Genomic DNA, 15,523 nt, shown 5'->3' on the forward strand with positions numbered 1-15,523 from the left:
AAGGACAGAATTAGGTTCAGCTGATCTTGGGTTGGACTTAGTCCCATTTTTTGAGGTGGACCTTGGACTTAATGACTTTAAGAGTTCTCTTCCAAAGAAAATTCCTGTTATTGGACATATAGTAATGCCATCGTACTATCTGTGCAAGTTGGTGGCATAGCATCCTAAAACCATATGTAATTTTTAAACTTCCGTGCAGCCTTATAGCGTTTATTCAGGGCATTCTCACTGGCAGCTGTATGCATTTTTTTAAAATTAGTTTACATTCTGATTGCTCCAAACAGAAAAATGCTTCTCTAAATTTCTGTTTCAGAGAGCTGGTCATTTACTTGAAGCAGGAAATGAAGGAGTCCAAATTGTCTGTAGTAACAGCTTTCTTGCTATTTTTGCTGTTTAATCCCTTACCTTTTCTTGGAAAAGCCCACATCTGTCTCTTCGTACCCTGTCCCATTCTGCTTTCTTTGTTGTGTTTGTCTGTTTTATGGAGTATTGGGGCTTTGAGGGGACAGATTAGTTTTTGTTATACATTTACTTATTAACTAAGCAGTGGTCCTTCACCCAGGCTCCTCTGAACTACTGTGGAAGACAAGAGGAGTAGTGTTCGCTATAAGAAATTTCCATTAGCTCATCAGAAAACATAGTTTGGATGAGAAAGTGGAAAGAAACATTTCAGATAAAGACCCAAGACTAAATTTAATAGCAGTGAGTGTGTCAGTGGAGGAAGAGTCTCCAAGGAAAGGTGTGAAAGGAAAGGTGAGAATAATAGGAAAGAGTGAACTTGGGCCAAGGCATGAAGGATGGCCGAGTATCATACATGGTATTGGACTGATGAGCATAGCTAAGGAGGAACAGACCTCCTTACGTCTAGTTGTACTTTGTGACTGTCCAAAGATAACCAAGCAATTGCGTATTGCTTGGTTGCTAGAAATGTGGGATTGCTGAGTGACCTCTCACCTATCCCTTGGCTTTCTTGTTTGAGACAAGGGAGACAGCAGTGTCTGCAGCAGCAGCAGCAGCCTGAGGGAGCATCAAACCTGTCAAGCCTGCATCTCAGGCCCTGCCAGGCTGCACTCTTTAGCTTGTGAGGTGTATCACACAAGTAGTAAGATACTATTGAAAAATGCATGTAACACCTTTTTTCTCCCACTTATTCATCTTCACCTAAACAAGCATTTATGGCAAGAAGTGGAAAAGTTCTTAACTGTCTTAACTGATTCAGTTGAGATGTTAGGTAGGCAGTCAAGAGGCAGTGGTCTGGAGGTTTGTTTAGCAGCCACTGTGTTTGACGAGAGCTTTTTGAATTTCATGCAGTGTTTCTAAATGGTAGAAAAGCTTTTTGCCTACAATATTTGCCTGTCCATTTTCTTTTTTCTTTTCTTTTTTTTTTTTTTTTTTTTTTTGAGTAAATCTCTGATCAATGTTAAGGATATTGAAGTAGAGTACAGCAAAGTGATTGCTTGGCTATCAGATAGTAGGTCAGTGCTGGATCCAGAAATTAAAGTTCTGTTCTTCTGACATTTTTGTTTTTTCAGTGGTATTATTCTTTGGACTATGCTGCCTCCCATCTCAGAGCTGCTTTAGCTGCTAATAAATCATACCAGTGCGGTTTGCTGACTGTGGGAATGTTTTGCTAATCCAGGCTCCCTCTGCACATCATCAGGTTTATGATATAGCTAACCCCATGTGTGGCTCCACTTGTGTGTTTTGTTAATTCAGAGTCTCATTCTGTTCTGCAAACACAGAACAAGCTCCTTTGTCACAACTTCCAAAGAGCTTTCGACTGCATTCCTGCTTTATTGAGAGAAATAATTTTGTTTAGACAGATGAACACCAACTACCTGGTATTTTTCAAGTAAGAATGTAAAGTTTTAGTTGTCTAACACATTCTGTTGTAGACCTCCTAAAGCTTACCACACCTCATTTTTTGTCTTGCGTGATAATAGAACAGCAAGAGTGTTTTGGAAAGGCTTTCCTGTGCTTTCACATGCCAGTTATGTCTAATAACCAACAGTTAGAAATAAAGCATTGAGAATTCTCCAGAACTAATTCTTAATGCATAACTGCGAAGAGCATGATGTGTCCATAACAGAGACTGTTATTCAACAAAGAATCATTGTAAGGTTTTCATGAAAAAGGTACTTTTCAAGACTTATTTTTGCATTGTTACATAAAACAGAAACCAAAACCAGCTTCTCCCCTCAACTTTCTCTGCTGCTCACACAGGCTGTAATGGTATGTATTAATATGCTACCAATCTGTTCATTTCACTTTACCGTAGTCCTGTTTCAGGCTGTGAAGTTCAATGTACATTTAAATTGGCTTCTTCTGATGAAGTAATGTCACATTTAAAATGTTGTGCCATAAAGTAAAAGGAAGACAGAAAGAAAGAGTTTGAATAGTGTACGTATGCTAGAAAAGATCTCTGCAGAGCTTAGGTATAAGGAGAATGTAAGAATTAAGACAGAAATTGTTTTAAGGACTCTTCCAATAAATCTGATTCACAGTTATAAACTAGCGTTATTATGATATACATATCAGGAAGTACTTTTAACTGAGGAAAAAATATACCACAGCACATCAACATCCCTCTTGCCTTTTAAGTTAGTAGAAGTGCACAGAGATAAGCCCTGATTTTCATGGCTACTGAGATGATATTACCAGTTGCTATCTGCATAGGTTGTATGACTTTAATGAGGTAACTGAAGGCCGGAAAGGGCCCATGCACACAGTTGCTCTATCACAGTCTTAAGTCCTATATTGCCCCTATTGCAAACAAGGTAATAAAAGAGTGGAAGTGTAATTAAAAAAAAGGATACAAGAATGAGGCAGAATCTACCTTCAATTAAAACTTATACATCATGCTGCTTTACCAGTGCATACATCAATCTGTGTCACAGTGTTTTTTTAGAAAAACATGTAAATATGAAATAATTCATAAAGAAAAAAAATCAGATTCTCTATTCTTCTCAGAATTGCCATTTGCACAGGCACTTTTGATATAAAGTAGATATCTGATTCCTCTAGTGTTCAGCAGATAGACAGTGATATTCAGTGTTCACAGTGTACATCAGCTATTTATTCATATTGATCTGCAGTATTTGGGTGATATAAAATGGCAAGACTCTGGCGATGTATTTTCAGTGTAGGAAAGTAACTCGTTCTATAAAAGTAGACAATAGCATAAACAGAACTTAGATTTGCTAAATATTGTTTCGTTTACAGTTGTTCCACACTCACAAATCTCTGCCCAAAGCTTGGACAAGAATTTCTTAAGCACTGCTATTACCTTCCTGTGCACATAGGACATACAGATCTTTTCCTGACTTTATGTTTTACTTCCTCTGTGATAATAATTGTTTGAACCAAAAATACCTCCATAAGAAAGTCTGAAGTGGAAGACTGAGAATGACCCCTGAACAGGAACTAACATTGGCGTCACATCAATGGTGTTTGGCAGTCCCAAATTGTTGAAATGTAAAGGGATGGAGATGGGGTTATTAAGCTGCTACTGTCGACCTTAAACTTCCAATAAGATTCAGCTCTGGAGAAAGGGAGTTCTTGTAAGTGCATTGTGAGAAATGAAATTATTCTTAATTTTGTCTTCCTACTTTGTCATTACTGTAATTTCAATAGTGTTCATGATACTTCTGCAAAGTTTTACAGTGTTTACTGTTTTTCCTTTTGACATCAAAGGTAGACATCAAGGCATCAAGGGAGTTCATGAAAATCTCATGCGCCCTTACTATTACATGTTCATTGATAGGATTGTAGATGCAGAAAGAAGGATGGAAATGCAAAAAGGTCATACTTTAGAATCAAAAGTGTCTTTTTCTATAAAACCATAATGTCCTGTATTTATCACTTTAATTTTAAGATACATTTTTAAATTGTCTATTTAAAAAATCCCACTAATTTAAAGTTGTCACATGCTGTTCTGTTTGTTTTGGAGTTGTTTTTTTTTCTTCTGTAAGTTCATGGTATTTGATTCTACAAAGTGACAGTGCTTCTAATAGTCCACATGAGAAAAAGCTGCCTGAAATTACCTGTTTCAGTTTATTCCTCTGCGCTTTAGAACTCAGGCTACTTACATTCTTTTCACTTGTACAGATGTGTTACATAGCATTACATGGACCTAAACTGAATTTTAAATCTCTGATTTTCAAGTGCAATTGAAAAAATTCAATCAGTTATCTTTACATTTTATTTTTCTGGTAATTAAGAAAGACAGTCTTGAAATAATGATTTAAAAGAAAGGAAGGTTAGCTGGTTTTGGAAGCAGAACAGTGTCACAGTTGTTTCAGTTTCTTCAGCTTTCAACCATGGATCTCTTAGTAGCCTTTGCTACTAAAAAGCTGTTAGAAAGCTCCTCCCTGTGTAGACTTTTTCTTATTTTCCAACTTGTTTTTTGAAGCTTAAGCACCAATATTGGACACAATAATGTTTGAATTGTTGTACAGGTGCCATTTCTGATACTTTCCTGCATCTTTATGCAGGGATGCTGTTCATCTCTATTGCCTGTTTTCAAATGCTCATTTCTATGCTGTTGCTGTATCTGATCAGCTTTAGTATTCAAGTTTTGGCTACATTAAAATAAAATTAACTCAGATAAGTGATCTTTAAAAATTGTTTTGTCTTCATTCTTACTTAGAAAGATCTACAAAAGCTCATTTAATTTTCAACCTTTACCAGTAGTTCTCTTTTGTTTGCTTCCAGATTATTAATGCTAACACTGCCTCTGTATTCTGTTGGGACTCCACTCAAAAACACCTCTTTGGCTTCCCAGCATGTCTATATCTGTTTTGAGATGTTAGCTATACATTTGATTCAGTCACTAGTGCACTTATCACACTTCTGAACTGTTATTTTTTAGTTTGTATGACACATGAACTTTAGAAGAAGGCCATTTATATTATCATTTTTAGTCTCAGTTCAACTTTGCAGAATCTAAGTGATCTGTTGACTATTTAAAACATTTAAATGTAGTATTTCTGGATTTGCTAAAATACATTGTCTACTGCATACCTATTTACTTGAGGTTTACCCTCAAAATACTAACCAGTTTCTGAAATAGCATTTACATTAGTACCTTGTCCATTTGTTTAAATTCTCAACTGAATCGTAAATGTGTAATTTATCTTGTGGTTCATTAACTCCAAAATTCATTTTCTTTTTTTAATTTTTTTTTTTTAATTTGAAATGCATTTTTTAGTTGGCGTATATGTGCCTAGTTTATATATTGGAATAATTTCAGAATATCCTGTTACATGAAGAGAGAAGAACATCTGCAGCATTGTCGTTATTCACTTAGGACACTGCAAATGAAGACATTTGCAGTATCCTAAGTGAATAACGACAATGAAGACATTTGCAGTATGACGAGAATGTTATTTGCCACAGGGTCCATTAATTGCAACTATTCTTTAGAAAAGCCTTATGATTTGAGAAAATTTGTTGCTTGGGCAATACACCTCAAATATATTTTAAAAAGTTTTAAGTCTTAGACAACAAGTCAAGTTTTAAGTCAATGACAACAGCAGGAGTTAGACTGCAGTTTCAAGCTTACCTGACTTTTTTCAAAATTATGAACATTGGACAAGTTGTGAAATCGCAAGTAGGGTGAAACCCAAGATGAAGATTTGGTAGATGGGTAAAATCCATTATCCATCCTCTTCTGTTTCTTTTTTTCTCCAATCCAATGTATGGATTGAAATGGTAAATCACCTTGGACAAGAAATAGGTCGTTTGACTAGTACACCTAAAACAAGTGTTAAATTTATCTAAAATGAGAAATTGTTGCAAACTATTCATAAAAAATAAATCTGGATTCTTGTTTAGGCTTCCTCAGCTGTTCTTGATGTCTTCTGTTGTGCATCCTATTTACGCATCAGGATGTATTTTAACAAAATTTAATGAGTTACTTTATATTTGGAAATTGGATAGTTAGTCTTTGCTGTGAATGCCCTTTGTAAGGCTAGATGCAGTTGATTAAAAATGCACTAACTAAATATAATTCTCTGAAACAATGGATTAGTACTTACCCATTCTTAATTAGAATTATTTTCTAGGGTTTAGCCAACTCATTCCAGCTCAGAAATCAGTCCCAAATCTCATGAAAGCGCCTCGTCTCTCACTTGAGTAAGGACCTGCTTTCCCTTCCATATGCATGCAAAGTAACCATTTAGACTGATGGAAGTTGCATGCTGGATAGTGGTTAGAAGGGGAGGGACTTCCATGTGCTTTAACCAGTTTCATGCTTTCAGTGTTACTCTCAGTTATTAACTTATGCCGCAAGAGCTTCTATGTGAATTAATGGTAATATGTGTATCTTTCTCTTGTTGAGAAAGGAAGTGCAAAGGCAAATAATCTCAGTGTCTTTCCTGTGGGCTTCGTAGCATATTTTATTGCTCTATTTCATAACTCCTGTTACTTGGAAGAGTCTGTATCCTCTCATTTGTTTTGTGTAGTTTCAGTATGACAATTCCGTATATGTGGGAGGGGTGTATTTTTGTAGAGGTGTATGTATATGTGTATATGTTACATACGCACATAGGAACTTCATTATAATATGATGGAATATTTAAATTTCCATGTAGAAACTGGAGAATGATTTCTGTGAGAGTCATTGGTAGCAGAGCTCTAAATCTTTAGTAAGAGGCCTAGTCTTAAATATATGTGACACATTCATATTCTTGAACATTAAAGGAAGTATTACATTCTTTCAATGTAAATCAGGCACTAAGAATGGTTTATTGTACTTCCTTCTTGCCAAATCATAGCAGTACTGTTTTCCCCAAGTGCCGTAATGAACCTCTGGATGCATAGCATAACCCTAGTCAGAGGCAGTGAGAAGGGAAAACAAAACAAAAACAGCTCTGTAAGTATATGAGAACACAGCTATTACATAAGCAGAAACCTTTTGAGTATTGGCAGTTTTAAATTGTCAGGTGATGTTCTTCTATACTTTCTTTTTTCACTTGTTTTGTCAGTTGATATTTATGGTAGTTGTATGAATATGTGTGGAAGAAAATCTTTGTCATGTTCTCTTGCTTCACCACAAGTTCCATATTTCTAAGTGTTCTGTCGTGTTGCTTAACAAGACAATAAGTCCTTTGTGTCCTGCAGGACAAAACAAAGAACTGTGTTACAACCCAGTGCATTAACGCAATTTGTTGCAGATTTGAAAAAATAAAAAAACTTCCTTCTGCATCTGATTATATTTTCTTGTATTTTCTTGTTCACCATCTTTAGCTCAATTTCCAGGGCCCTCCCCTGCCTCACAGACTTTATCAGTTTATTTGCAAGATCTGTTTCTAGCACTTTGGTTTTGCTTTTCTACTCTGTAATTATCTGGCAATGCTGACTGGAGAATCAAAAGCTATATAAGCCCCATGTCTCTGGCTGTGTGGCCTTTCACAAGTGTCAGAAATTTTCCAGTCTCTTGAGATTGCTTTTGGGTCTAAATCACTCTGTAAGAATAGTCTGTGGGAAACAAACAAACAAACGAAAAGCTCTTGGAGTATTTACATTTGTAAAAATGGTAAGTATCATTTAGCCTACTCCCTCATCTCAAGCACCAAACAATTCCTGTAGCTTCATATACGGAATAAAAAAAATGAAATGTCCCTGGCCCGTATGGTCCTCCTCTAAAAACAGAGATCATTACTCTGTGGCACAGCTAAAGGGCAAAACCTTCTTTCTTTGAGTACATGTCAGAATGATGTTCAGGTAACGAGGTTTTATTTTGCCTAGATGCTACGCCCAGGGTTTTCCCATTGTTTTTTCACCATTAGCTTCCTCCCTGGTTCATGTATATCTCAGCAGCCCTATTTTTACTCAAAATAGAAAGATAGTATGAATTACAAATACTCCAGTAAAAAGAAGTGTTTCCTTTGCTTTTTGTACCTTTTTCATGTGTCTCTGGGACCAGGTAAAATAGGTGTGTATTTAAAATTAATCCCAAACAGGTGTTGTTTGACACAGAGATGAAATATTTATTCCAGCTCATGCAATTGGGCAGTCTTATTTATAGAGCTATAGCTAGACTAAAATTTGTGTTGGAGATAGCATAGGCTTCTGAAGTGAGTTAATTTCTACATCTTCACTACTAGAATGTGGTGCCCTAGCAGAAATGCTTCTCCAGAATGTATTGCTATTGGTCGATTTAGCCATTTAACCATTGACTTTTTAGCACAAACCCTTTCTATCTCTGATCTAAATGATGAATTACAATGCTGCACTTGGACCTGAAATTAAGCACTGAAGATATTTTCATTTCAAATGAAAGAAAGACTAACCTTAACCTTATTATATTTCAAGATGCTTACATGGGGGAGAAAAACAGAAATTAGGTACAAGGTAGTTTAGATATATGGTACATGCTTTGTCACTTGACTACTCCTAAATCTGTTCTGATGCGTAAGTGCTCTGGATAATCCTGGCCTTTGCTTCCCTGTGCTCTTTGTTGAGATAATGGTGTTCTCTATTTATTCATTAAGCCGTACAAAATATTTGTAAATAGGTCACACAGTCATTACCAGTCCAACAGCTTGGCTTGCTTAACATTTTTCTTTTCCCCCCCAATTCTAGGAAGGATTTCTGTGTACATAAAGACGAACCATGTGATACTGTTGGTAAGTAAATTAAAGTAAGAGACTGTGTGTATAAACCACTTCATAAAATAAGAGTTACATAAGTATAGATGTGAAGCTAAAAGATGGGAACGGCATCGTGATTGATAGCTGTGCCTAGCTAAAAAGAAAATACATCTCAAATGACAGTGATATTTCGTTAGATTTGTGTGTGCTTCCAGCAAAATAATATGTTTAAGTGCAATATTCCTATCTCATTCATAGAGCAAACTTTTAAAACTTTTCTCTTTTTAATCTCACTGTCAGTTTAATACAAAATTGTTTTAATATTCTTAATTCAGAATATGAAGCTAAAAATATATGTTTATAGTTCTTTCTTTAGGCAGTGGATTTATCTTTGATGAAAATATGACTATGTTGTTTTTAAAAAGTTTCCATAAGAATATAATGTGATACACTAGAGTAATAGAGTGTTTATGAGCTATGTAATGCGGAATACAGGATGTGAACTCTTGTACAAGGCATCTTCTGACATCTTTGATTAAAGTGAGTGCTAGCTGCACTGAGTTTTTCTATGCACAGTCATTAATGTAGTTCACATCCTTTTGGGAAGATGATTTTTCAGTGTAAAGGTCTGGTGGAAAAGGCAGCAAAATGTAGAAATTGTTCTGTTCAGTCATAATGCTGTGTAAAAAGCATGACAATAAATGAAGGATGTCATGCCATGCTTTTACACTAGAATTTCTTCTGGCTCACAGAAGTCTAAAAATTCTTTATGTAAATACAAGCATCAGAACAAAAATTGTTTCAGTAAGTTTAGGGTGATAGTAATCGATGACCTATTGTCATGCTTTTCCTTTCTTTTAGGTAGAGGAGCAGTAGATTTTTCTTCCCCGGTTTAATTTCAGTGGTAAAGGTTTGGGAATTCTTATGTAAACTGTATTCCCTCACTTCTTGCCAGTCTTTTTTTTTATTTTACTGCTGTATCATCCTAAGTCGATATCAGCATGTCTGTGAGGTGGATATCAATAAAGAGTCCTTCTAAATGAAGGATGGAATGTTTCCCTCAGCAGTTAAGTGGTTAAGAATTCATAGTGCTCTTCCACTACTTGGTATCTTGGTTTTTGGTGAATTTTGTATAAGTGATTCATGCTCAGAGGTGTTTATTTTTGTCTGGTAAGTGGAAGAATGTTTCCTTCCAGCTGAAAGAGGAAACAATATGACAAGATGTCTTCTAAGCTGAAAATAAAATCTGGAGTATTTCCACTGTCTAAGTCAGGATAGGCTGGTGTCTGAATTTCACAGATGAAGTGAGCGTATTCAAGGATTTTCCCTGAAAAATGTTTCTCTTTAGTTGAAGCTTGGAGGTAGTAGAATGACAATTTATCTCTGAATTTGTTCATAGAATTGTAAATGATGTAAGATTGAACTGGCTCCAGTATCAGTCACTCACATTTCTGTGATGAAGAAGTGTGGATGTAACTCGAAAATGAAGCAGTGCATTGATTGTAATTGCACAGGAAGTAAAGAGTTTGCAGTCTTAATATAGTGATAAGCAAGATGAAGTAGACACCTTTATTGTGTAATTTGGTATTTTGTGGAATGGCTGTGGTGGACTTTCCCACTATGGGTATTGTTGCTTAGAGTTTTCTTCAGGAATTCTAACATAGTTCATATCTGTAATTCTTTCTATATAGCTACAGTTGTGCCACAAAAGCTAAGGTCATTCTTTTCCTGTTGTTCCATCAGTAATATTAATTTACTCGTTAGTTTTCCTGATTAATATAGCGCCTTTCCATGAATTCAATGCGTCATTTCTTGCATGCACGTTCACAGTACCGTGGGTCCCTGGTCACTCTCAGGAACATAATCTCTTTCTGATACTCTTGACCACTATCATCTGTGACATTATCTAAAGAGAAGTGTTTAAAAAGTAGTGAGAACTTGGTGCATTTCTCTTGAAGAGGCTTTTTAAGTTGTCTTACTGTCATGGTTATATTACACCAACAATTTTGGGATTGCAGGTTTGTATGCAAAATTCTTGAAAAGTAGATGTGGGTAGATGGTGATTTCCTTTTGGCATCTTTTCTTTTACTTTTGATTTCCCTAGGTAAACCCAAATGGTGATTGCAGTCATAGATTAGATCTTGACTAAAAGTTCGCTGAAAGGCGTAGAGAAGCAGTTTGGTCTTACTATAGATCTTCATACAACATGTTTATAGGCAGAGGGAGACAACACGTTCCAGGGAAGTTTAACATGCTGTAAATTGTAGAACTTCCCAAGAAAATGTATGACAAATGCTGATGTAGTATCAACTGTACAATTCCCAGCTGTCCAGAGCTTGTCGCTCTTTCCCCCTAAAAAACCCCAAAGGAATACACCACAATACCGACTTTTGTCTACCATAAAGAGTGGAATGAGACACTCTCTGTGACACGTTAGCATAATAGTACATGTATGTGAGACAGTCAAGGTGAGCTTTGTAGCACATTACACAATCCAGAAATGAAAGTCATGAGAAAGGAACATTTACAGGACAGACCTCATTATTGGAAAGGGTTGTCACATTGGATCATAGTTCTTCTCAGTGATGGATAATAAATGGGCAAATACTGGTTTTATTATTTATTCGTAAAATGCCAAGGCTCACAGTTTTTAGACTTGATGTGAGTATCCACTTGCACCAAATTGCCTAAATGCAAATATTCTATTATATAGACAAAGTTTACATGTAAATAAGGGGCAAATAAAGTAAATAAATAAAATGTTTTTCTCTGCTTCTAGTCTTGTTCTACTCAAAGAACAGGCCTTATGCATTCTTCAATCAATACTTCTTAATTATTTCTTAAAATAACAAAGTGATTTATGTGAAGATTTAATGCTTTAAAGATAACATTAACCAATAACTCAGTTAACCAGGCAAAATATTTACTCAAAATCAAAAACATGTGTCAAAATTCCCTAGAAATATATAATTTCATCATTGATTTTGAAACAAAATACATGGTGCCAATCTTCCAAATATTTCTTCACAAAAGCATGTAAGGTTGAAAAATATAAGTTTGGGGTTTTTTCCATAATGATAGAAAATATGTTTTGGAATGTTTGTCAGATTTTTATGTTCTTCATTAGGAAAAAAAGTTCTGGCTATCTTGGTGATAGAGCACAAAATATCTTAACACTTCATAGCACTACATATCATGGCATTTCTGTCCTGTGAACAGGTTTTGCTAGCTTTGTCAGAGGAAACGATCTTTTAAAATTCTGGTGATTTTGAACGTTCTTTTGCTTGTGCTGAAGATAAGTAAAATTATGAGTATAGATGTCTCAATGAATTTCTGAAAAATGTAAGACATATTTCAATTGTTGATTTTCAGCAAATTAAGCCTATACTAAAAGAATCAGTGCAAAATGTAAACTGGCATCTAGGACATGCTGTACTCCTCTTATGTATGCATCTTCTAGTATTATTATATATATGTAACTGAAAGGAACAGTGATTCATAGGACAACTTGTTAGTGGGTTATCGCCCAAATCTTAATACCAGCAGATAGAAATCAGCAGATCTTTTCTTACTTTCTTTAAAGATTAGGTTAAAAAATAAATACAGGAAGACTAGTTCATGAAGCAAGTGTATGCACATTTGAATTTCCCTTTCTTTGTCTACCTTTCCACGGCAACAATTAAAATTTTCAGTCTGAGTTATATTTCTTTTGGATTACATTTTTTTTTTTTTTTTGCTGCTAGCCAGTATTTTCTGTGGAAATGCTATAATGGAGAGTTCATAGTATCAAATGTTACAGGCATGGGCTGATTGTATAATGATGCTGGTCTTGTGCTGGCATCAGTTTGGAGACTCATTAATCTTCAGGAACTGAGGGAATGACTGTTTCATCTAAGAGAGCCCGTGTCCTTTCTGAGACTACCGTGGAGGCTGTTCGCTGCCATAGTTTGGCATCCCTCAGCCTCCTTTACCAGCCTTTCCTTGTGCCAGCAAGGAGGCTCAGCAAGTCTTAGTAGAAACATTACTTAACTAGTTGTAAAATTTTGTTTGTAGTTTCCATGCAGCTCACTAGTTGCATCAAAGCAGTAGGTTAGGTTGATGGGTAGATTCTAGCGGAGTTCATGATAGCTTCTGTTGCCCTGAAAATGTTCAAAGATGCATAGTTTTATTCTCACAGCTATGTTATCTCAAAATGGTTTTCTAAATGTGTAGGAATGAGTGTAATTGCTATACCTGGAAGTACTGATAGACTGAATGATCCACACAAGATCAATGAATAGGCAAGGGACAAAATCAGGCAGGGAACCCAGCGTATTCTTCCTCTCCATTCAGCTTTTTTCATTATCTGTATTTCTAGTGCCTATGGCATAGCTTTTAAGAAAATATAAAAGGTCATATCATTGTAAGTTGGTAAAGCTCCAAGTAAATTTTGTCTAAAAGAACATGTAGAATTTGAAAATAACTTGCCATCAAAAATTCTATTCTACTGTTTGAAGGCTGTTGATTTGGTAATATTATCCTATAGCATATATTAATTGCAGTTCCTGCTGGTAGTTGGTTTTTTTCTAGGTCTTTATTGAAGATAGACCATTCCAGATATTAGACACTGAGCACTTGAATCCTTGTGTTGTCCTTTGTCTTATGCTGTCTGATTCTTCAGGTAATATCTTCTGCAGGTGTACAACACGTGTGCTTTGTAAACTGCTATGACCATAATTAATGTTTTGAAAGATTTACGGTAGCTGGTAAAATGTCCTAGTAACACAGATTACAACAAACTGGAAAACAAAAAAGCAGTATTTCCACATTTAGTTACCATAAGCTTTTACTGCATTCAGTTAAAAAAAACATGCCTCTATCAAAGAAAGGTTAGGAATTTTCTTGGCATGTGTAAATTGATTTCCATTTAACCTAATATGTCAGAATTATGAGTCATTTCAAAGACAGCTTTTGCCTTAAATAGAGTGGCGGCAGCTGTCTGTTTCAATACTATCTTCTTACTGCAGCAGAGTGAGGCTTCTTTTTTTAAATAAATCTCCAGCTGACACACCTATATTATTCTGCACAAACACCATTCATCTAAAGCTGATACCATTTGCTTATAGTTTTAGTTTTAAAATCCCAAGTTATGGGTTGTTTCTGGAGTAGTAAATGGAGCTCTCCTGATGCTGTATGAAACAGAGTTTCCAGCATTTCATTGATATCAGAGGAGAGTAAATGCAGTGCTCTGGTTGTGATCTCCTGTAGAGAAGGTAATTAAATGCTGTTTTCAAACAATATTTTGTATCTTATGATGTCACAAAAGAGCAAGGTTTCCTTAGAAACAAAATTTATTTTAAAAACCTGAAACTGTACGATTTTGTCATGTATTTTCAAATACCATTTTCACTTAAAACATTAGCTATAGGAACATTGTTTTCCCAAAACGTGCTTCCATCTAAAATGTTTACTAGGAAGCATTTTTCAATAAAGTGCTGGCATTGCAATCTCTAAACATAGCTCTCTTAAAATGTTTGTCAGATTGTTTTATGGGGATGCTGTAGCACAAGTAAAGTAAAGTAAAGTAAAGAAGGCCAACAGTGTTCTGGGCTGCATCAAAAGAAGCGTGGCTAGCAGGTCGAGGGAAGTGTTTCTACCCCTCTATTCCTCTCTTGTGAGACCTAATATCGAATACTGTGTCCAGATCTGGAATCCTCAGCGTAAGAAGGATATGGAGCTGTTGGAACGGGTCTAGAGGAGGACTACAAAGATGATCAGAGGATTGGAGCACCTTCCCTATGAGTACAGGCTGAGAGAGTTGGGCTTGTTCAGCCTGGAGAAGAGAAGGCTCAGAGGAGATCTTATAGCGACCTTCCAGTATCTGAAGGGGCTACAGGAGAGCTGGAGGGGCTATTCATAGAGGCTTGTGGGGACAGAACCAGGGGGAATGGGTATAAACTGGAGAGGGGCAGATTTAGACTAGAGGTAGGAAGAATTTCTTCACCATGACAGTGGTGAGACACTGGTACAGGTTGCCCAGAGAAGCTGTGGCTGCCCCATCCCTGGAGGTGTTCAAGGCCAGGTTGGATGGGGCCTTGGGCAGCCTGATTTAGTGGGATGTCTCTGCCCATGGCAGGGGGGGTGGAACTGGATAATATTTAAGGTCCCTTCCAACGCTAACTATACTATGATACTATGCTACTATATATTTCTAGCTTTGTTAAAGGCTAGTGTTGCAGAGACAAAAACGATAGTGGAAAATCGAGGCAGCATCAGGACTTCATTCTATTGCAAAGGATCTAAATAGTGTGGATACAAATAATGACCAGTAAGGAATCAGACAAACATCTACACAATAAAGACCACAAAACAAAATGAAGTGAAAGAACATGTCTTCCATCCAACTTAGCAAAATGCCAAAGATACGTTTATTTACTTTTATTTTCTAACCTGAAAGCTGTAATCTTTTGTACAAAGGACTTGGCCTTTTCCTCCCAAACTTGTCCCCTGAGACAAAGGTTTGGTTCAGCTCTGTGCATTAAGAGATTACGACAGAAATCGGGAATTGGGCAGGCTATCACTGTTCAGTGGAGGTTAATGCTGGAAACACTGAAGCTAAATGCTTAGGACCTGTTACCAGTGAACAAGCAGCCAAAGATGTTGCACAGAACACAGGCAGCAGAGCTGGGGCAGTAAGCTTAAGTCTGTTTCCCTCTGCTTCCTCGTCTGTATCCATCTGGTGTCCCTTTTTTTATCTAGAAAATCACTATTTTACTCTTGTGTAGCTGTCCTTAGCCCATCTAGCTAGTGGAGTGGTAATGGTGTGCTGAGAAGTAGCGTGAACCCTCTCATGCGAAGCCAAATGCTGCTGTGGCTGAGCTCCTGTGCGAGCTTGCTCGTGCTCTTTTTAAACCTAGTTCTGTGTGCTAGAGACATAAGCTGCGTAGGCA

The 15,523-nt window shown here is 36.4% G+C and overlaps 1 protein-coding gene across 2 annotated transcripts in view; it reads left to right on the forward strand.

The window, feature by feature from the left end:
* ADAMTS19 (ADAM metallopeptidase with thrombospondin type 1 motif 19) overlaps positions 1–15,523 on the forward strand; it is a 140,272-nt gene that overhangs the window by 44,050 nt on the left and 80,699 nt on the right. For both annotated transcript variants that reach the window (XM_009562964.2, XM_054054832.1), the window contains one exon: positions 8,587–8,630. In XM_009562964.2, the coding sequence (XP_009561259.2) occupies positions 8,587–8,630 (44 nt within the window). The remainder of the gene's footprint in view (positions 1–8,586; positions 8,631–15,523) is intronic.

Source organism: Cuculus canorus, chromosome Z (genome assembly GCF_017976375.1).
Source record: "Cuculus canorus isolate bCucCan1 chromosome Z, bCucCan1.pri, whole genome shotgun sequence".
In the NCBI taxonomy this organism is placed as follows: domain Eukaryota; kingdom Metazoa; phylum Chordata; class Aves; order Cuculiformes; family Cuculidae; genus Cuculus; species Cuculus canorus.